The sequence below is a fragment of the Rhinolophus sinicus genome, linkage group LG07, assembly GCF_036562045.2.
Source record: "Rhinolophus sinicus isolate RSC01 linkage group LG07, ASM3656204v1, whole genome shotgun sequence".
Classification (NCBI taxonomy): domain Eukaryota; kingdom Metazoa; phylum Chordata; class Mammalia; order Chiroptera; family Rhinolophidae; genus Rhinolophus; species Rhinolophus sinicus.
The window spans coordinates 109,044,508-109,068,817 of NC_133757.1; the positions used below are offsets into that span (position 1 = coordinate 109,044,508).

The 24,310-nt window shown below is 34.4% G+C and overlaps 1 protein-coding gene across 3 annotated transcripts in view; it reads left to right on the plus strand.

Annotated features, from left to right (window-relative positions):
• Positions 1-24,310, plus strand: part of TTC29 (tetratricopeptide repeat domain 29) — a 360,428-nt gene that overhangs the window by 200,795 nt on the left and 135,323 nt on the right. For all 3 annotated transcript variants that reach the window (XM_019730723.2, XM_074338461.1, XM_019730722.2), the window contains 2 exons: positions 12,713-12,936; positions 17,827-18,012. In XM_019730723.2, coding sequence (XP_019586282.2) covers positions 12,713-12,936; positions 17,827-18,012 — 410 coding nt within the window. The remainder of the gene's footprint in view (positions 1-12,712; positions 12,937-17,826; positions 18,013-24,310) is intronic.

Sequence of the window (24,310 nt, forward strand, 5' to 3'; positions counted from 1 at the left end):
AAATTCCTTTGTATGTGTACACATACATGTACATATCTCTTCTGTTCCATTGATTTATTTGCCTTTTCTTGTGTCAATGCCACAGTTCATTTCATGAATATAGTTAAAATATATTTTTATATCTGGCAGACAGTTCCCCTCTTTGTTCCAAACGATCAGATTTTTCTTGCACATTAACTGTTTCATATGAATTTTAGAATTGTCAAGGGTCAGGTAAATATCATTGAGGTTTTATTGGGATTGCCTTGAATTTATATGTTATTTTAGGAGAATTAGTATCATGAAAATATTGAGTCCCACATTGATAAGAACCTGCAATTAACAATTAATGGTGTTAAATAATAGCAGTGAGAGCAGACATCCCTTCACATTCCTGCGTTAGTGGAAATAATTCTGATGTATCACAAACCATGAAGCTTTTTTGCTTTAGGTTTTTAATAGATACATATTACCAAAATAAAGATTTCATTTTGGAGTTTCTGCTTTCCAAATCATGAATTGTTTTGAAACTTTACTACAAAATTTTGTCGCATCTACTGAGATTATCATAAAGTTATTAGATTTTTGAATTTTGAACTATTCTTGGAATTTTGAGATAAACCCTACTTCTCTATGGTTTAGTTTGCTATGAGGTTTTTTGTTTTGTTTTGTTTTTTATGGTTAGGGGTTGTGGGTGGGATTTTTGCATCTAAATTATAATAATATTGATCCATAATTTTCGTTTCTTTTGCTATACTTTTAGGATTGTATAAGATGAACTAAAGAAATTTTCATCCGTTTCTATGCTCTGGAGCATTTTGGATGAGATGACAATTTCTTACTTATTGAAAGCTTGGTAGAACTCCCCTATAAAAACCAAAGTTTTGCTCTCTTGGTGACAGGAGGAGGATAAGGGAGAAGACATTTTCTATTGTAATTGATCGGTCTTCTAAATGTTCTCTAGCCAATCTTGATAATTGATAATTTGGTAATATTTTTAGTGCCTATTTGTGTAGATAATTATATTTGTTATCAAGTTTAGCATTTAAATCTCTTCTATATGTATAGAAATATTCTCTACATGTCTGGAGGTAGCATGAAGAGAATGATGGCTAACGACAGACTCTAGAATTAGACTGCTGAAGTTAAAATTATAGATCCATTATTCACAAGATGTACTTGTATGACTTTCGACTTGTTAATTGAACTCTTGTACCATAGTTTCCTCATATGTAAAATGAAAATAAGAATATTGATTTTGTAAGACATGTAAGGTTTAAATATATGTAAAGTATTGAGAATATATGTAAAGTATTGAGAACACCACCTATCTAGCACATTTTAAGCAAATGATAAAAGGTAGCTATTACTATAATTGTACTTAGAAGCTAAAAGTATGTTTTCTTTTTAATACCTAGTACTATTTGGGTGACTTAGGTAGTTCTGTTTTTCTTGATTATACAAAGATTTTTTTTGTTGTTATCATAATCAGTTCTTTTGTTTTATGGGTCAACTTTTTTTGTTCTGTTTTATTGGTTGATGCATTTACCTTTAATATTTTCTTCCCTGTCTTTATTTGACTTCGTGTCAATTTTCATTTTGTTAGGATTTTTTTCTAGCATCCTGAGTTGAAATCTAGCTTCTTCACTTGTACCAGCTGCTCTTGTTTTGTGACAAATACGTTTAAACTATAAATTTACTTTTGAATGCCATGATGATTTCTTCCCCAGGATTTAATATTTGTTTGTTTTTTTCCTTTGTGTTCTAAATATAGGAACATTTCTATGGTGGTTCCTCCTTTAAGCAAAGAATAAATTAGAAATACATTTGTAAATTTGCAGGTAAACAGTTTTTCTTGTAGCTTTTTTTTTTTAAGGGAGACTCAGGCTTGAGAAGTGAATGTGTCCTTGTGCTCAGCAAACATAGCATATATGATACCAGTTTCTGAAATTTCTACTGTGGCCAGTACATGGTCTATTTTTATAAATATTTCTTGTATTTTTGAAAAATAAATATATATTCTCTATTTCTTTGGTAGAGTTCTATATGGAAAGCTCTATCAGAATCTAATAATTTGATTGAACCTATTATTTCGTTCAAGCTCAACAATTTTTATTAGAATCTTTTAAACCTCTATTTGTAATTTTCTAGGGGGAGAAAAAGCATTAAAATCAATTTTTCCTTATTCTGTAATTTTTATGTATCTTGAAGGTATGTTATCGGGTGTATTGTTTCCTAACTGCTGTATTGCTCAGAAAATTAATCTATAAATCTCTGATATTTGTATGGCCCTTTAATTTTTGTATACCTGAATTCTATTTTGTTAGATATTAATCATAAAAGCTTTTTTTGTTGGCATTTGCACTATAATACGAGAATACAAAAGAAAAAATGACATGTTCTCTGTCTCAAAGAAATTATAATCCCTACATATATCTATTTTGTACTATTTTCTAAAAGTTTGAATTCAAGTCTCTTTTATTTACTATCTCACAAATACTTCCATTAGCCCTTACAGTATTCTTATTGATACACATTTGATTTGATATACCCATGCTCCTAGTTATAAGTAGGAATTTTCTAAATGTTTGAGATAGCTGCAATAAAATTAATGCAACATTCAGGAAAATAAGATATACATGGAGAGAGAGAGAGAGAGAGATGTTGGCTGTATATAAATCAAAATGATCAATTTATTTTTCGTTTTTATTAATTTAGTTTTTACTAAATATAAAACAAAATGTATGTTCTGGTATTTTGATCATTATGTACATATAGCCTGTGAGAAATCCCAGCCTCACTGATCAGAATTGCAATACACACCTCCTTTGTGATGGTAATTAAAGAGCATGCAATATGAAAGGTTTCTTCACATGGCTTACAATATGGTTGTTATCTTTGAAGCATTCAAGTTTGAAAGAAGAAAATGTATTCTTAATGTGTGTTTTGATATGGGGAAAATTAAAATATGTTTATTGAAAAGATGAACTATTCCACAATGGAAACTTAAAAACCCAAAGAAATGAGGTCACCTGCTGCCCTATAATAGTTGGAACTTGATATTTTCTTCAGTTAAATTTACTACAGATTCCTTATCCAAGAGATACAGAACGATAGAGCTGGAATGAGCCTCAAAAACATTTGGTTTAGTTTTTTAAAATGTTTTTTATTTTATTCCCCCCCCAAAAAAAGACAAAAGAGTATAGTTAACAGAATACCAAACAGAAAGTTGGTAAAGAGAAGCTTATAAAGGTGTACCTTTTTTTCTCGTGACAAAATATCATTGCCACACTAGAAGAAATGTCAGAAGAGAAATCTAAATGGAGGTTTTGTTATTTACTCTTATACTATCTCCATCGCATTGCTGAAAAGAGCATGAATAATGTTTTCATTTTTAATTTACGTGATTTTCCCTTTGTAATTTAAACCGGTTATATTTTTCTTAGATACTTGTCATGTTTATAGCCCAATGTATGCTATTCTTTTTGCCATCATTTTAATAAATACTTAGGTATTACAAAGGAATATATGTTTGGAAGGAGCAACATTAGAATATATATGATTAAGCTACAGGTGTAAAGAATTGATTGGTTTACTTTTCCCAAAGAAAGCTCTCCATGCAGTTGTTTAATGTGAAAGGTTTTTTTTTTTCTGCAAAAGGTTAAAAAAGTTCTAATCAACTTTTGTACATTATGTAGAACTTCATTTTCTAAACTCTGCAAAAGAAAGTTCCATATTTAATGGGAAATCATGAATTATTCCATTTATTATCTACTTCCTCTTTTCAAAGACATGATCTGGATAAAAGGCGGGGTGAATAATTTCAAAAAAATACAATACATTTTTAATGGGAAGGTGCAAACTACAGATTCTCATGACTATTAGCAAGTGTAGAGGAAACAGAATTTTACTTGCAAAACTCGTCAAACTCTTGCAAAGCTAAAATGTATGACATACTTTAGTAAAAAAAAAAGAGCGCAGTGAGCTGAAGTTTTCTTTTTAATGCAACTTGTTGTTTTTACTAAGCTTTGTCTTTATATTCTCCAGCCTTACATTTTTATTAAAAGTTTGATGTTTTAGTCAATTTACATGGAAAATTGATAGTTCTTTTATTTATAAAGATGTGTAGATGAAAAACTGAAAGAACAAAATTTAAACGCTATTGTTTGAGACAAAAGGTCCTACATAATAGAATTTCAAAATATTTGGAGAGCAATCATAGAATTATGTTTCAAAAAACAGAGTGACTATTATATTGCATGGAGTTTTATATAAGTTTTTTAAATACTTAGACAAAAATAATTGAGTTGGTGAGCTAGCATGATGATGCTTACAAATGTTTGCAGTCCATTGTTTGTAATCAGGTAGTATGAGGCTTAGTTTTTATTTTTCTCTTTTTCTTATGTTTATTATCATTATATTAGGATGCAGAATATAACATAATTATATTACTTATTCAGATTTCTTTTTTATTATTATAACTCAATCCAAAAACTAAAATGATTTCCTGGCTTTATTTTTCAACGTATAGTTAATGGATTAAACAACAATATAACCAATATAAATTGATTATGTAATTATGTTTTCCTATAGTGGAAACTTATAGTGTAAATTGAAAGAGGACAAGAATTCATATGATTGCCTCATTTAGCCAAAGGTGTTTGGACTCAAATGTGATACTTCTGGCTGGAAAATACTTCCACTGAAATTTTTTCTTAAACAATAACATTTATTTCACACCTTTCTATGTATGATCTTTGGCTTAAAACATTATGTTATAAATATGTTTGAATTTCTCAAGGGAGTTTGTAAGAAATAAGACTGTGTATAAACATTATATGTGTAATTAGCCTCATAAGAAGCATTCTTCTAGTGCTTTTTCACTAAACTTCTAAAAACTTTTTTTTTTAATGTTGTTTTCAGATGTTTCAGTAAAGAAAGTCTTTCAGTGCAGGAAATATGTGTGACAGCTACATGGGAAAATATTTTGGTAATACTTGATATTGACTGATGAGTAGTTTATTCATTTTTGATTGGTAACAATCACTGTACTTCAGATATTTGATTGAATAGGAATCACTTGAATAAATCACTTTTAACAGGGTATGCATATTTAAAAACTGTCTTTATGTTAAGGGAATTATTTAAAGCTATTATAAGAATTGTAGTCTGTCTACTAAATAACCATGGCTTTCCTCTAATATAGAGTAACAATCACCACCAAAAATTCTGTTTGATTGATTACTATTTATTGAGCTCACAAATGTTACTGACTTTTTGCTAAGCATCAGTTTAACATAATTAATCTGAGAAATAATCTTTGTTCCATTCTATAAGAATATTCCATATATCCTAAAACCAAATCACCCATGTGAAGTGAATTCTTATTGTGCTGTTGAGCAAAGTCTTTGTCAGTGAAATTTTTTTTTTAATTAGTTTCAGGTGCACAAGACAAAGCAAAACTTAGACGTTTATCATTTATATCCGTCAGTGAAATTTTTTAATTTGTTTTTTGTTGAAAGAATTATATTGGTAATAGTCTCATTTACAAAATACTATGTGGTAAACTTCCTTAGTTATTATTATTCGATTAAAAAAAAAGGATTAAAGGTTGGTTTGGATTAAATAGTTTTTTCCAAATGGCATTTTTCAATTTGTGTATATACCTATAAAATGTTGAAAGTCTGATTATGCTTTCTAACTTCGATTATTAACAGGTGAAAATTTGTAATTTCCAAAAATACAGAGCAATACTTGTATAGTAACAACATTCTCTAAAGATTCAAATTTAGTAAATTTCTAATTGTTCATAAAAATCACAAAAAAATTCTATTCCATAACCTCTTAGGGAGCAGACTTTATTTATTTATTTATTTATTTATTTATTTATTTATTTATTTATTTATTTATTTATTTATAAGTTATCCAATAAGCCCAGCTATCTAAAATGAATCTAAATCTAAACTGACACCAAAATGCTGCTACATTAATATGTATGTTCTGATTTGCAGGTAACATTTTTATGTTTAGTTTTTGCTTACACAATTAAAAGTGGTATCATTTATTTGGACAGTGATTATAATGAAATTGTCAGAAACAGTATAAACTAATACATGCACTAGTGATTTTTTTTTTTTGAAATGAATCTAAAATGTTATATATTTTAGTCTTTATTATGAGGGTTTTAGATAAAATTATAGCAGTATATAAAGTACATTATGGTATAATATAAGTATACCACAATGGATATACCTTCAAAGTATTTTTTTCTCTTACAAATATGATTAATAAATTCCATAAAGAAAATGGAGATTATGTTATAATGGCTGTGATATTAAAACTCCTAATTCATGATTAGTCATAACAGCAATAATATTATAAAAGTTATTTTGTTTATTGAAGTATATGTCAAAACTATACGTACTCTGCAGTGATTGAATTATGTTCATTATATGTTCATTTTTCATTAAGGAGTTTCTTGTGTTTAGGAGAAATGAATAACAATGTTCCTTTTAATGACTAATTCTAATTGTAATGACTAACTATAATAAAGGATAGACTCTTTTGTTCCAAGTATAACAAATTCTACTTTTTCAGATATTAACCTCTAAATAGTTAAATTTAAAGTCATTTAGAAAATAAGTAGTGATTATCAGTTACTTACAAGTATGATTAGTGGATATACTGAGATGCAAAATGAATTTGTTTTACAGAAACCATCATAATTTTAAAAGTGTTTTTTATATACATTTAATTTGGATTAATGAAATGCCTCATTAAATGTGACTGTTTAATCTCTAAAATATATTTCGAGTTTTTCCAAACATGAGAACTGAATAGTTTGGAAACTGTTTAATCTGTGATATATGCCACCTGCCCTATTTACATTTTTAAGAGTTGAGTGTTTGTTAACTGATCTCTTAGACAGCTACATGTTTTGCTGTAACCAGATGGATGAGATAGAATACCATGCATAACTTTACATTTATCTTCTTTGAGTGTCACCTTATTTGCATATCAATTAAAAGAATATCTGTATTAAGATGGATAATGAAAGTTATCAAATTTACATGATGTGACTGCAGTTTGCTAAATTTCCAGTAGATGCCCCCAGAGACCAGTCAACTCATTGGAAATCCTTTAAATTTAAAGAGACTTTTTTATGTTGAAACTTTTTCTCTTGCTATATTTTGAAGTACATGAAAAATAAAAAAATAAAAGTCCTAAAAATCTGAACTCTCCAATGGTTATTACACAAAAATATGTATGAGTGATAATAATGCAATTCTCAATCAGTATTAAAACTGACTAATCATTGTTAAAAACCTAACTGTGTAAAATTAAGAAAAATGTTTTCAGTTTTCATTGCAAAAGCATTCTATATGCTTTTAAAGTAAAGTCATTTCAAACATAATTGTTTTTTTTTTCCTTTCTAACTTCTTTCTCTGTATATGCTAGAGAAATGTTGTATCATTGTTTTAGCTTTTTTGGGGAAAATTATCCTTTCCACAAAAAACTACAAAACATATCCAAATAACTTGTATGATTTTTATCAGTGTGTGTGTGTGTGTGTGTGTGTGTGTGTGACAAGAAATGTGTTTTCACCCCATTCTTTCATACATAATATCTACACTGAAAAGAATGGGTGAGAATAGTGACTCACTTTTTTTCCCATAGAAATTATATTAACTGAAGCTATTTAAGTATTAATTTAAGAGTCAATGTAATTATCCCGTAGGTGATTCCAATAACATTTATCCCTACAATATGAATGTAAGACTGTTGTAACTGACACATAGATAACCCACTAGTGACTTATAAATATTAATTTAATGGAGTAAAAGTATTATCTTGACTTTTGATTAGATATTACATATCTTTTGAGTTTATCTTTGTCAGATTAAATAAAAATTTTATGATCTTATTTTAAAATATGGTTTTTTATTGAATTGCTTTCAAAATATTTTACTGAATGTGAAACTTGACCTTGATATAGTATTTCAGTGTGTGCTATGAAAAAATATGGTAAATGTATTAATTATATATTAGAATAGCTGATAATGCATTTTGATTTTCAAAGTCCATCTAATAACTAATATAAATACCTGTAAATTCAGAGAGGATAAAACAAGTTGTCATATATATTTATTCCATTTATTCATGTTTTCATATTTGTAGAAGTGTGTTTTCATCCTTTTATATGTTTGTCTCTCTGTGTTTTCCCTGTCAGACTTTAAATGCTTGAGTAGGAATCCTGTCTATGTACTTGGCATTGCACGGATGCTACTGGATGCCTGCTGCCTCATTTCAAGGCAGGGGATTCTCTAGGAGAGTCAGAATAATACCAGTCTTTTCCCCCAATCTAGCATAAACATGAATTAGCATAGACTAAAAACAACGGCTTTCAAATTGGTGAGTTACATTGTAGTTGTCCAGTTGTGTCAAATTCCTAAAATGATCAATGCAAATAAACAGACAATTGTGTGGAGGAGGAGAAGGAGAACAAAAAAATCAACCATATTTGATAGGAGACAATGTGGTAAAGTGGAAAAATTCAGAATTTGCAGTCTGAGAAACCTGGGTGCGAATTCCAACTCGGCCATTTGTTAGTTTATATGGCTTTGGACAAGTCACAACCTCACCGAAGACAGTTTTTTGGGTTTTTTTGCTTTTTCTCACCTGTAAAAATGGAAGTAGTCCTTTGTAGAATTAGTGCGTGAGTTAGAAATGATGTCTACAGAGTGTCTGACGCATTGTAGGTGCTCTATAAATAGCAGCTACTCAAATGGTTTAAGGCAAAATTTAAAATCATATAGTATCTCCATGGTTTTTTAACAAAGCTCCCCATTTCCCAGCATCTCCACATATTCAACTGCTATGGATGTATGTCAAATTGTTCAATTTTACTTTCTATCAGTCTATAGATTTTTTTTTCAATCTTAGAATATTTTAGAGACATTTTTATTTAAATTCAGAATACTTACACATAATCTCCACTGAATAATGCCTTTGAATAGTAATAAAAAGCCATATGAAATGCATGACTGCTTAATCTTATTCTTACATCCATTATTCTCCAGTTTCATCCCTTAGCCCAGGGCAGCCTCTGGTATCTGCAGTGGCAAAGATCTTCTTTAGGATATAGATTTATAGATGTCCAGAATATCCGTGAATGTCATAACTTCTGCTTCTATGAATGTCATCTTTTCTGTTAGGAGAAGTCTTCTCGAAGTCCATATTATCAAATCTCTCCATAGGTTTTACCAGAATTTTCAATTTTCACCTGGTAAAGTGACTTCGGATCAAGGAGATTTTTTTCTTCTGATATTTAGAAAGAACATATTTTAATTTAGACTAATATTTGTTTTAATATGTAAATGAAACCAAAGACTAATAACTTTGTATCCAAATGAAATAAATGAAATAATGAATTTGCATTCTGTTTATATTTCTATTTGTGTTTTTTAAAAATTCCTTTCCATAAAGTGAGTGAACTTTGGTTGTGGTTCTGTTTTATGAAATATAAAACTGGAGAAATCCAAATATAATATAATGGTGAAAATTGGCATATATCTTTATTTTCAGAGAGCCAGTTCATTCTAATAAATGAAAATTATTCTGGTTAAAAGAAATAATTTGCATTATCTGTAAAGATTTAATTAGGAACCTGTTTTACAAATCACTATAATTTTTCTATCTTGCTATTAAATATTAGTAATGAGACTTAAACAATGACATACACATTTGCATGTGTATGCACACACATGAGTATAAAATAGAGGTGATACCAACATACTTACACATGCATTTTAAAATATAATTCTATTTTAAATCTCTTTTGCAAAGAATGGTGTTTTTCAATGTAGTAGAATTTTTTAAAATTGATATTAGTTATACGTATATCATGGACATTTTGAGGCTGAAAGACGTCTTGGCAACAATTTTAGTTCAGCACCTTCTGAATCAGTTCGTATTCTTTGGTCAGAGGCAGCAGAAACTGATTCTGACTAAATAAAGTGGAAGTGATTTTATTGGAAGAGTATTAGGGAACTAGCTGAATTTGGGGGAGAAGTGGCTCAGAAGGAAAGGACAAGACACGTGACTCTTGAATGGATCTAGGTAGGAAGAAGTACTTGAGACTCTCGTCAGGATGTCACTGCCAGGTTGCTTGAGTTCCAACAACCTTCTACACTTTTGTGTTTCTTGCCTTAAGATTCAAAAACCTGGGGGAGAGGCCAGTGACTTAATTTGGGTCACTGACCCACCCTTTGGCTAGGAAGTCTTTGAAATTAAGTCCAACCAAGAGGACATGCAATGTGGGACCGGCCATTTCCAAAAGTGCTTTTCAGTGCTGCCATCTGTGGAAGTGGAACTAGATGCTGAGCAGACCAAATCCCATCGAAGCAGCCTCTTCTTCCAGGGGAGGGAAATAAGGCTCAGAGAGGAATTTTCTGTATTTCTGTACTCGTTGGCATTAGAATTGAGATGGCCTCCTCACTGGTGTTTATTTTTATCGTTTACAGTCAATGTTCTAATTTTTATTCATAATAGTCTTTATTTTTGCTCCAGAATGCTTTCTTTATTCACAGCAAAACATGCTGACAGCTAAGGCATAAACATTCAAAGGTGGCAATGCTTGTTTAAAACAAGGCTGGATTTCCAGCCTATTGTCTTCTCAGCCCTCCTACACTACCCCCCAAAAGTGCCTTTTGGAGGTACCACTTGGATTCAGGCTCCTCAACTCAAGTTATCTGAACCCAAACTCATTATCTTTCCCCAGAACTGTTCATCCTTTTGTGTTCCCCTCTTTAGCAAATTAACAATTACTCACTCCAAAAACCTGGGTGTCATCCTAGTGCCTCCCTTTCCATCACCTCCAACATCCACTCATTCACCAAGTTATCAATATTTTTACCTGCTAACTACATGTTGAATCCACCTACTTCTATTTATCCCCCTCCTTTGCTTCAGTTCCATGGTATGATATTCAAATTTCACTGGGCATCCTGCCCAGTCTTGTCTGGCAACCGCGGGAGTGGGAGGTGTCAGCATTCACCTCCAGATCTTGACCTGTGACCTTGTGGTAGACACTGAACTTGCCTATCCTGCTTTAAAAAAAAAAACAACAAAAAACAATTTCTCTCTCACCACCCCACTCCTTATCACTCTTTATATATTTTGTTCTACACCCAAGCTGATCCATTGAGTAAGAAATTCTTGGCGGGTGGGGCCCGGGCAGTTTTGTTTTATTTGTTTTGTGAACTCTAGGAGTTGAGAACCAGTGGTGCAGGACTTCACATTTCCCAGATCATTTTCACTTTCATAATTTTGTTTGGTTCTTAGAAAGAATGCTGTGGTATAGGTAGGGCTTATATTAATACACACACTTCACAGATGAGATGAAATGAGGTCCAGGGAGATTTCCTAGAACTGGGAGTTCTGACCCCCACTGGTGTTATGACTAATTCCAGGCCCTTCCCACTCCACGGTGACATTTGTATTGCAAGTAGTATCACATCATATCAGTTGTGCAAAATATTTGTCTCCTATTTTTTAGAAATAGAATGTAAAATAATTAATATAAAGCTATATTTGACCTCTAATTGCTCATTTAGTAGAATAATAGCCACCATACAGCTGTTATCCCATAACCTTATTTCCTGTGGCCATTTTCATCATCTAAAATTATTTATTATTTGTTTACATACCTGTGGTTATGTTCTCCCACTAAAATACAGACTTTACAAAGGCATTGAACCTATTTGACCTAGAACAGTACCTGGCACTTAGCAGGAAACTCAAATAGTCATTTGTTGAATAAATAAGTGGAACGTACAATTGTTTCTTTATCTTCTTGCATATGACTTGTTATTAAGTCAGCAATGGAATATTAATCTAACAAATCACGAATCCTAACTGAAAATAATTTTAAAATGCATTTAGTAATAAATTTCTATAAATATATTCTAGTGAATGAATGCATGAACCTCCATAACATACAGTGAAGCCATTTAATATACTCATAGAGTGCATTGTTTTGATATTAGTGAGATGTTTGATTTTTGCTTGGCTTATAGATTGTTTTATTTCGTTTTGTTTTGTTTTGTTTTGTTGAGAGGGTAGTATGTCAAGTATTTTTGGATGTCATCAGTTGCTATGGTCTGAATGTTTGGATCCCCCAAAATTCCTATGTTGAAATCGGGGAGAGCCCTCATGAATGGGACTAGTACCTTTTAAAGGGGCTCCAGAGTGCCCCTTCCACTGTGTGAGGACTCAGTTAAAAGGTGCCAGCTATGAACCGGGAAGTGGGCCCTCACCTAAAGGTTACCACGCTAACACCTTGATCTTGAACTTGTAGCCTCCAGAACTATGAGCAATAAATTTCTTTTGTTTATAAGCTACTCAGTTGGCAATATTTTGTTACAGCATCCCGAGCAGACTAAGACATCAGTCAAATGGTTTATTTGTCCTTACCAAAGGGAGTTCAGCTTTGGAACTGATACATTTCTAATGTAATTTCATTAAAATTACTGTATTTAGATAGCTCCTGACATCTTTCATTAAACTAAAGTTGTTCTGTTATAAAGTTTTGAGGTAAAGATAGTGTTTTCAGTGCTTTCACTAAGGGAAGAAAAAAACAGCATGATTCAACCTTTAATTATTATAAGATAAAAACACTACGCTGATTTCCAGGATTAAAATAACCCTTGAGTGTTCTGATTCTTGTTTCCAGTTACCGAAACTCGTACAAGAAGACCATCTGTGTGGATATGCTGCAAGATGGTTATCATAAGTCCTTTACTGAGCTCTTCGCTCTGATGGAGAAGTGGGACACCCTGAGGGAGGCCGCGAGGGTTCGGTCCATCTTCTGGTTGCAGAGACCCCTGGAGGAGCAGCCTGATAAGCTGGATCACTTCTACTACTACCTGACCAGGGCCGAGGTGGCAGAAAGGAAAGGTAAGTGTGGGGATTGGAGGCAGCGGCACTGCAGGATCCAGAACAGCGAGCGCCTGAGGGAAAGTCCCAAATTGTTTCATGTATGAATTTGAAGCATGAAGAAAACTTAGTTTCATGTAGTCAAGTAAGCATCTTTATGGAATAAATGATAAGGAACACTGAATCACAAGGATGCCCCAGACACAAGGGCATCCTGGTGATGTCATTCTAAACCAGGGAAGATAATGGAGAGCACCTAATAACAGCTCCTAAACTTTCCAATATATCAAAATCTTCCATATCATTGATTATAAATCTTTCCGTAGTTTTTCTTCATATATAATCTAAATACTGACTTGCACTGAGGACATACTTTCAAGAGTACTATAACTTGAAAATTATACTGATTTTCCATTATTTATATATTGGAATTTGAACGGTTTATCAATAAGTCCTACAGATTTCAATCAGAGAATTTTTATTAGTGAATTGTGAGAAGACATGAAAAGCCTGCAATGCACAATTATGAATAAAATTGTTTATTTATTCCATCACATCATTTCTAGCCAATTTTTTGAATCCTAAAATTTTCCAAAAAGTCGACATGTTTCAAATATTGAAGAAAATATTTTCATCTCTACTATAATTATATTGATATTGTTGTCATGAGTACTTCTTAGTTACATATGAGAAATTTGTCATTTTATATAATCAAAGAAAGAAAAGAAATCCTAGAATTTAACATATAAATTTGATGTTCTAAATTGTTCTTTTCTTCAACTTTTTGTATGAAAATACAATGGGAGTCAAAAAGCAAAGCTCAGGCCCCAGTATGACAACGTGAATATTTCAGACCTTTCTATGGGAAAATAGAGGGGTAGGCAACTTTTTGTTACCTAACACTACAATGTGTGGAAAATCGTTGAGGATATGAAACAGCATCAGAAGGGTAGCAGGAGTCTTTCAGCTTCTAGTAGAGTCAGGACGTATTTCCCACCAGGTTGTGGCCTGACTTACAAATAAGAGATATACAAAAATCCTAACACCATCACCATAGGTGAACTAGGGTGTGTGTGTGTAGATGGGTGATATTTGTATTATGAAAAGTATTTAACTGCAGGATTGACTTTAAAAACACAACCCTTTGGTGAATTTTAAATTGGAATTTATGTATAATTTCTCAACAAATTGACTGTTATAAATGAAAAATACTATTGTAAAAAAGCTATATTCTAGTATAAGTATTTTGAAGTGTTATTTACACTGAAAATAGAATTGATCAAGAGAAAATTTGCCCAGTAGTCATTTTTTTCAAGTTGAATCATCGTATTCACTAAACGTTTTAAATAGAGGCTTTGAGTAGAATAAACATGAGCCAAATGCACCACTTGTCATAAATGTCATAAATATGAGAAACTTGCATTTTGCAATTATAAACTAAAATGCTGAATAGTCTATTTTAAGGTAGAAAACATTTTAATTTATAATCTTTTAGTAAAGAAAGGTAACTATACATGTAAATAAAAATGTTTCTGTAATTCTCCAAATCAACAAAGTCCAAATTTTATAATAGCCAATGTCTTATACATGTGATATAATTAATGAAAATAAATACTTTCTTTACTGAGTGGGTCTCTTATATTCATGGGGACCAAGGATGCATTTGTTAAATGGAACTAAATTACCTCTTGCTCAGAATAACTCTTCTACAGTGTTATCTCCTTTAAAATGCAGTGGCCTTTGCCTGTTTGAAATATAGAAAATTAAAATTATTGCAAAATTAGTATTATTGGAAATGCTTCAATTGAAGGACATGTAAATATTTGTATGTTCTTTTTAAAAATTCATGTGCTTTTTTTTTTCACATTTAACACATGAACTTTATTGGGGAAAATTGTGATTTGAGTAAAGAATGTCCCAGAAAATGGGATAGGGGATATGCACATCCACAATTACTGACTTGAATTAATCCTAAATCTTAAAACACACATACACACACACACACACACACACACACACACACACACACACACACTTCATCTAGAATAATGAAATCTGTTAATAGTGTCTCCAGATTCTATCCCATAAGGTTATGAGATCTGAGACAATTATCCTGAAGTAGCATATCTCTGAGCGTTCTCATTGCTTCTCATTGGAAATACCATCACTCTAAGGTTACCATGAAGTTCATTTAATCAAAGCTATGGCACTAAGAATAGGCGTCGCAGGTCAGTTCTGTCTCTTGAGACTTACAGAGCAGGAACCTAGAGTTATTTAAATTACTGTACAAAACATCATTTTCTGTTATATAGCAAAGAAGTGTTTAAAGTAAACCAGTCATTTCTTTTTTTAATTATTTTCCATTTGTTGAAGGGTTTCTTTGTCCCTGATCACATTTCTTCTATTATCCATTGTTGTGATTCATCTCTGTACCACCTGTAACATTATGATTATGGCCCTATGTCCCATGCGGCTAGGGAAGAGACGACAGTAATGATAATGGGTAACCGAATCAATAGGTAATTCAAACATTATTTACACTTGACTTTAAATTATTGTCAAGGGTTAAGCAGCAAATTTTTTCTGATAACATTTATTTAAGATATCCAAAGTATATTCTACTCAAGCAGAGTCCCACAGGATGTTTATCAGTTTTATATAAAGCAAAACAGAAATAATTGTCTGGTAAAATAAGTTTGAGAAGCACCAGGTGAATTCGCATTAATGTTAAGAAGGCTGGTTTATTGTAGGACTTATCAGAGCCTTTAACCTGTCAATCTATAGTGTGTGGTTCACTGAAAGAGGAAAATTAGCAAGAGGATTTCCTAGATTTATTTTATTATGGAATCTCCTCTTTAGCTTAATGAATCCTGATCTAAATAATAAACCAGCAATAAAATTGGTTTTATCTTATAAGCATACTTGCTGACAATAAGGACGTGGTAAGAAGGCATCACAGGCTGCTTGCAATGTAAAGGGATATGGCCATGTATTTGGACTGTACAAAGATTAAAAACTTGAATATATTCCTTTATACTTTGCACTCAGAAAAATACTCTAATTTTCCATAGGAAAAAAATAGCTTAGCTGACAAATAGTCTTTAAGTATGGACTCTTGATAGCTTCTAAAACTCATTCTAAAATAAAAAATAAAAAGAAAACTTTGTTTATGAAATGTTGGAAATGTTTTTTCTATTAAGGTGTAATTACTGAAAAACCTTACTTCAGCATTATATATATTTTCAAAAGCTTTTTATGTAACTTTCTTGAAATGGGAGATATGAAGTATTTTACTTTTTTACTTACAGGCTTTAAAAATAACTCTAATCACTAAATATGACAAAGAATATAAAATATTACAAGATAGACTTGAATGCTCTATTCCCATTAGGTAGAAGGTTCAGAATGGAAAGACAAAGCATAGGAGAAGTCAGTTCTGAGATGACAGTATTTGTCTTTTTAAGTAAATAACTCAGGATATGCTCCACTTTTCACCTAAGCTGTTGCCTATCATGAAATAGCCGTCAAAAGCAGTGGCTTGTCAGAATCCTCAACTCCTTCAAAAATAGGGAGACAGGGAGACCTTTTTTTTGTTTGTTTTGCTTTAATTTTTAGTTATAAAACCTGTTTTGAGATAAATCTTAATTTCCTATGGAATTATGGCACGGTATATGTAAAGGAATGACGTAGGTTTTAGAAATTTCTTTCGAAACATTAGAGTGACTTATGTACCATTCATGAAAGTTACCCTTTGTTATGGTCAGCTTAACTTCAATTTTTCTAAGCTTTTTTATTTTAATCTTATAGGAGTGCTAGGGGGCAATGGATAAATATTTTTCATAGTTGTAATCCTTTCAGGACTATACAATTAGTATCAGTGAATACGAATGATTGTTATTTTTTAAATCCTTGGAAAGGTAATCCAGAGGCTACCACGTATTTACAACTGTGCTTTCAGCACAAATGCAAAAAGACCTAAAGGTTATGAATTTGTTCATATTCACCAATAGAGTGGAGTTTATAGGACTGAGGCACAACTTATTAATGCATATACATTTTCGTCCAAGTTTATGGTTGCTTACAGTGGATTTTATAAGACTGATTTACAATGTATTAATATACTTTTTTAAGTACAAATAGGTTACATGACACTTTAGGGGAAAAAGGGGGGGTTAATTAACTAACAACTGATAAACTAGTAATTGTCTGAGAAGGATGACTAGTGTTAATGCATTTACAGCAGAAAAAGATACTCATAGAACACAGCAGCACAGAAATTCACTCTCCTAACATTGCTAGTAACTTTTATTGCTGGAAACATTGCTAGCGAGTGCATGGCACCTATTAGGTCATCCTGATGACCATTTCTTATAAGCCTCTCGGTCGTTCATAAGCCTCATCATTGTTTTTTCTTCTGAGTAAGAATGCCTTGCTATTTTCATATTCTATCTGCTTCATTTCCGTTATCTTTTTTTTCCCAAAGTTAAGAAACATTGCTTTGTCTGGAATCTCTAAATACTTTTTAAAGCTTCAGTGGGAAGAGTATTTGATGATACCACACACTCATTTCTTCCGAAAGAACTGAGCACATTGCTAGTAGATATTATCTTGCCTTTTGTCTTATCTAAAGTCTAGTGTTTCAACCAAAGAGTATGCCAATTTCCAATATGTTCTCATTTTTTGGAAAGATTATTTTTGATGCTTTTCTCACGTGCGCATCCTGTAATTAATATAACTACTCTAATAGTTACAATACATTAATTTAATTTTTGCATTCCGATTTTTAAAATAGCTACTCATGCTTTTAAGGAAAAATAGAAAATTAATGTCACTGTATCGGTTTGCCATTTGAAGGCATGTGTCGAGAGACATTTTTCTAACGTAGTTTCTGATGTTTTTCTCTCTTTAAAGAATTATTTGAAGATGTTTATAATAACTTGTATGCTCTGGCCTGTTACTTCAATCATTCTGAAGACAAGTGGGTAAGGAACCACTTCTATGAACGATGTTTCCAGATTGCTCAACTGATCAAAGTGGACGGTGGGAAGAAAGAAGCCGAGGCACGTGGGCACATGGGACTTCTCTTCGAGGAGGAAGGTGAGTGGCCATTTGCCAGGCTGGCTTGCCTTGGAAGATCCAGGGCCCAGGCAACCAGAAAGCACACAGGGCTGAGAAAATAACCCGAGACTTCAGTATAAAAATGTAAGTTACTGAGATTTAGAAGCAAAGGCGTGTACCTTTAGTGGTGCTTGCAGACTTCCCTCTGCCCGAGCACTCAGCCTAGAGTTCCCGGCAGCAGCATCACAGAGAGAAAGCCACCCCCCCACACACATCTTTCATCTACATGTGAGGCCGGACAATTAAGTTCGCCAACTTGTTACAACAATGTTGCTAACCTTTTTTGATATCAGAGGGATTATTCATTATGAATTTGTACCAACTGGACAATTAACCAAGTTTACTATTTGGAAGTGCTCAAAAGGCTATGTGAAAAGTTAGACGACCTGAACTTTTCACCAACAACTCATGACTCTCGTGTCATGATAATGCACCAGCTCACATAACACTGTCAGGGAGTTTTTAGCCAGTAAACAAATAACTGTATTGGAACACCCTCCTTACTCACCTGATCTGGCCCCCAATGACTTCTTTATTTACTGAAAGATAAAGGAAATATTGAAAGAAGACATTTTGATGACACTCAGGACATCAAGGGTAATACGATGACAGCTCTGATGGCCATTCCAGAAAGAGTTCCAAAATTGCTTTGAAGGGTGGACTGGGCGCTGGTGTCAGTGCATAGCTTCGCAAGGGGAGTACTTGGAAGGTGACCATAGTGCTATTCAACAATGAGGTATGTAGCGCTTTTTCTAGGACGAGTTTGCAAACTTGATTGTTAGACCTTCATACATGCTGCACCATTTTGAATTGGTTTTCCTTTCTTACAACCCTCTTTGTTCATTTGAACTTGATTTATCAAGTATGAAAATGGGGAAAAGGAAAAGTAAGCTTTGTGATTTTCCTAGTGCTCCATGTCCCCTACATCAAAACCAAAAAATATCTAACTCAGATATTACCCCATCATGATTTTATAATAATTTCTGAAAGACATACTCTTTTCAAAATAGCTTTATTCTGAAAGGAAAACAGACGGCTCAGGTATGAAGTTCTGTGACACACGTACCATGTTAGAGCAGTGCTACTCAAAGTCTGGTCCTCAGCCCAGGCTGAGAACTGTCACTGGTCTGGACAAGACAGAAATTGAGAGTAAACAGAAATATTTATAGCAATTTGATAGAGTAATTTTATAGCTGTTGAATATAATAGTACTAAATTAGGCCTTGTATTTTGTAAAATAAATAAATAACTTCCTAATAATAATGTCATCTTAAGACAAGCCAAAGCCAAAAAAAACACGAAAATAATCATCAGAAGCATATTTTATATGATGATTTAATAAGGATTGCAAGTAGAAATTTAAGAATCAAAATTATGCAAGGATAGTGGGTAAATAATATGCAAAGAAAATATATGTTAAGATGAAAATATCATGAATAATCCTATTTCTTTCCTCAAAAAGCTGTCTCGATTTCCACAAAAGTTTTGACTTTGACAAAACAGTAAAATTAGAAAATACTTATTATTTTGTGACTAGGATTGCATAGGTTTTTGAGAAACGGGAAAAGGGAGGTTTCAGGAAGTCGCACCTTATAATCTACAGCATGGTAGGTGCTAGAACACGGCAGATGGCCAGGGTCATCTTGAATGATGGATACAGGGAATAGCAGAAAAGTTCAGAAAATTCAGAGAAGTGAGAGGTCATACAGATTAGATTCAAGGAAAGCATGAAGGAATCAGTAGAGACGCGTGAAAGGCTGGGAAGATGGGTGTAATTTAGGCAGGTAATGAAACGGGAATATATTCTGTAAGAGGGAACTACGTATACTACTAACGGATTAGAGGAAGTGATAAGAGGAGCAAACTGTTTAAAGTGGAAAATGTATTTCTGAGCAGTGATGGGAACTAAGGAAGGTTGCAAAGACAAAATAAGGACATGCCAGCATTCAGAGTTTGGGCTTAAGCTTCTGTACATTCAGGATATGGAAAAGAATGTGCTGTAAGCCTGGCTGTGATGCACCCTGTGGGAGGAGGAAAAAGGGAAGGGGGAATGTTTAAGAAGCTGCTGTACTAACTTAGCCCTGAAGGAAACATCGGAAAGTATTTAAGACAATGTATTTAAACTTTCCATTGCTGTATGATTTACAACATCTCAAAATAGGGGACTAATATATAAATATATTAAACAGCATCTTTGCAACAGCGTTCTGTGCAGTCATGAAATTATAAATTAGAGCAAAATTCCTTGATTCATTCATTCAACAAATATTTGTTTCGAACCTGGTTCCAGGGGACAAAACAGTGAACAAGATCGACAAAATCCTTGCCCTCATGGCACTTACATTCTACTGGTAAAAATGGGCCTCAACCACTAATACTAATGTAATATATTAAGGAGTGGTAAGTGCTATGATGAAAAATAAAACAGGGCAAAGAGATAGACAGTGGTTGCTACTTTGCATGAGGTGCTCTTCTGTGAGAAGGTGAGACATGAATGAAGTGTGGGAGTGAGCTTTTTGAAAATCTGGAGGAAGAGGTTCTACAGAGAGGACATTGTGAGTGCAAAGGCCCTGAGGCAGGTGCAGGCTGAGCATGCCCAAAGACCAGCAAGGAGGCCAGTGTGTCTGCAGCTCAGTAAGGAAGTGGAAGGGAGGGAGCGAAGTTTAGACCAGGGCTCACAAAGGGGATTGTAGGCCAAGGTGAGGACCTCGGATTTTCTCCTGCATTGTTTAGGAAACCCCAAATATGCATTGATTTGAAAAAAAACGCTCGTGATACATTAGTACAGAAATAAGATACAAAACACAATGTAAAATACATTTATAAATATTTGGTATGTACCATACACCATGTTAACAGTGGTTATTTTTGAATGTGGGGCTCATAGGTGAGTATAAAATTATATAGCTGAAGAGATATTACTATAATTTGAGAAGTTATGTTCTTAACTTTTAACCTATTATGAAAAGTAGAGTTATATTTTTCGATTTGTAAAAATGGGATAAGTTCTTACTTAAAGTAAAATTCTTGCTTAAGCTTTAAAAAATCACGATTCCTATTTCACAGAGGGAAAATACTTTTTGTAATCTTTTAAAAATTATCTTCATTTTAAGGATGGGGAAACTAGGGCACAAAGAGTTTAAGCTGCTTCGTGGTGGAGGAGGTAATATTAACCAGTTAGCTAGCTTCACAGCCTGTGTTAGTAGCTACTTTATCAAGCAAAAAATTGCTTTGCGTTTATGATGAACTAATTATGAAAACTCCTGAAAATTATATATTAAAATATAATTGAGCACTTTTTGTTCTCTGCTGTATAGGAACCGCTCCCCCACACCAATTGCATAAAAGTTGCTTTTGTTTCATTTTTATAATTGAAGCCATCAAATTCTGTCACCTATGATAACACATCAAATAAAACTGTTTATTACTCGTCCCACAAAAGAAGTCACAAAAGAAATAAGAAACTGGAAAATAAAGGGCTGAAGAAGTCAGCACTACAGTGATGAAAATTTAAGACTAGCCCCCGTGAGAGTCAGCTAGCTATCATAGGTGAATTCTGAATTTTTCTAAAAAATTTATTTCTGGTTTTTAATATTTGGTTTTATTTCCTAGCATGTTTTTATTGTGGTTTAAAAAACTACATAAAAAAAGTTACCATGGTGTTAAGTATATTCACGTTGCCGTGTAGCCAGTCTCCAGAACATTTTCATCTTGCAAAACTGAAACTCAGTATCCATTGAACAACAACATCTGATGTCTTCCCTCTAATTTTTTAAAAAAATAGCTCAATGTATTTCTACTGGAGAATGTAGTCATTGTTTCATTCATTCATTCATTCATTCATTCATTCATTCATTCATTCATTCATTCAACCGTTCAGTCATTCAGCAAGTGTTGGAGTGCCCACTGACCCTGTGGTTAGTCACCATAGCACTATGCTTGCCCATATCATTTTAGTGGCTGAGAGTGAGGTCGGATTTGGGAAATGCGATCAGTGTACAGCTGCTTTGAGGGCAGATCTGTGACTTGCTCAACTGTAGATGTCTCATCATATAGCAGCATAAAATGCACCCTTATCCCATGGTAAATAGAATGTTTGGACTATGATTTTTTTTAAGTTGTTTTGTTTTGCAGCTACTTTTTGTCAGATCTGAACTATTTGTCTATGCCCTTAATCAGTTCATAGGCCCCAAGAACCAGGCCTGTAATGCCTAATGGATTAAAATGACTGAATAGGTATTGAGGAAAATTCTAGAGATTGCCTTTGAGTGTTTGGTGTACCGAGCAATGGAGAAAATTATCTGTGCAGCTTTTGTAAACTGGGGTAGAATTTTCATGAGGAGGGAAACTAGGACTATCAAGAATATGTGGCTAGCATGGAACGGGCGCTCACCTGGCTGTAGGGTTCCCCCCGAGGTGATGGGGGTGCAGCTTCCGCATATCTGATCTGATTGGTCTAGACAAGCTACTGGAGGCCCCACAGCAACAGCTAGGCGGCAGCTGTGCTCGGGGACAGGTGGCAGCATCCTGATTTCAGGGGTGCCCATTCAGGTTAAAGCAGGATACCAGCCGGCAGATGGCAAAAGGCAGGTTGTCAGGGCCCAACAAGCAGGCTGTAGTCCAGGGCACGGCTCCAGCACCCTCAGGGAACTAACTATAGAGCAAATGAACCTGAGCAGAAGCCACAGTCACAGGGACCGGACACCTGGGTACAGTCCGGGCCAGTGTTCAGCCTACTGGCACATATGTGACCAGAGCCTGGCCAGAGCCTGCTGGCCAGACTCAACCACAGCAGACACTCACCCCCACTGCTGCTCAAGATGGGCCCTTGTGTACAGTGTGGCCTGGATGCCACTCACTCGAAGGCTGGCAGTCTTGTTCTTCACGTCAAACATCTTGACCTGCTGGAGTAGCAGGCATGGAGTAGTCATGGACTCACAAACGCTCGCAGCAAATCTGCAGCAATGTCTTCGGTCAGAATCATGACCTATTTGTAAGGCTCTTATGCAAACAGGGCAAAGGAGCAAAGAACATTTACACCACGCTGTGGAGCACGGAGAAAGCTCTCAGACACAGGAATAGTTAGTAGGAGAACTGCCCACTCATTCCGAGCAGCATACAGTGGAGTAGCAGGGCCAGCAGTCAGGCCCTGCGAGACACGGGGCTTTTTCAGACACAATTAGGGAAGCACCGGCTCCCTCCCTGGTGTGAGCTGGGACCAGGGCAGTAGTAATAGAACCTTAATGTCAGTCCTTTCCTGCCAGGTCAGCGTCCGTGGTTGGGTGTAGCACCAGCCCCTTCCTGGGCATGATCAGGGGCTGGGGTTCATGCCTTACAGTTGCCACATTATTGCGGGCTGGTACACTCCAGTGGGGTTGACCACATTGGCATTCATTGTTGAGCAAATGCCAGCACCTGGCCCTCTGCCCTTTCCAGGGATTTAGAATCGGGGTCCAAACCTTGCTTTTAACCAAATGAATGGATTTAGCACTGACGACTAACTGGTTTTCACGGAGCCTGCAGAAAGCCAGTCTCTTTTCGGGAAGGCGAGCCAGGAAGGATCCATAGTGGACAAGTTAACCTTTCATTTCTGTCTGCTTTTTGGTCTTGTCACTCCTCCCCAGTTTCAGTGGGTGGCTTGTAGGTATCGTCTCTCACTCTGTTAACAACCTATTCTATTTCAACCCATGTGGGCTTGGAGTCTAGACTTGCCAGGGGGTGACCAGGAAATAAATGTTGGGTGACAGCCCCCGGATGCTGCATGTTCATGAAGACAGCCCCCGGATGTTGCATGAAGACAGGCAGGGGAAGATCAATTTAAGAACAGCTTAGGAAGGGCATGTCATCGAGTTCAGAGAGCCATCATCTGTGGCTTTAGCTCAGGGATTGAATAAAGGCTAACTAACCCTGGGCTACAGCATTGGTCTCAATGACCGGGGAACTTCTGAAGAAAGTCATCCAGGTTGGCTTGCTCAGTTCAGGCCTTAAAATCATCACTGACATGGACAGATTCTAAATAGGGTGTCTTGATGTGGGCTGCCAGGGATCAGAAGGCACCAGCAGTAGGGTAGTGTTGTGAAGACACTCTGGAATGACTCTCAGTCACTAACTGGCCATCCTGATGGCTGGTCACACCACCAACAGCCAACTCGCCTCACTCCAGTGTTGGTCTTTCATCTATCTCCTGTCCTCTGACTTGCTTCCAGAAGGCCATGGTAGAGGCCTGGATGGACGCCCAGTTTGCTGGGACAACTGCCATGCTAGCAAGGTCATTGGT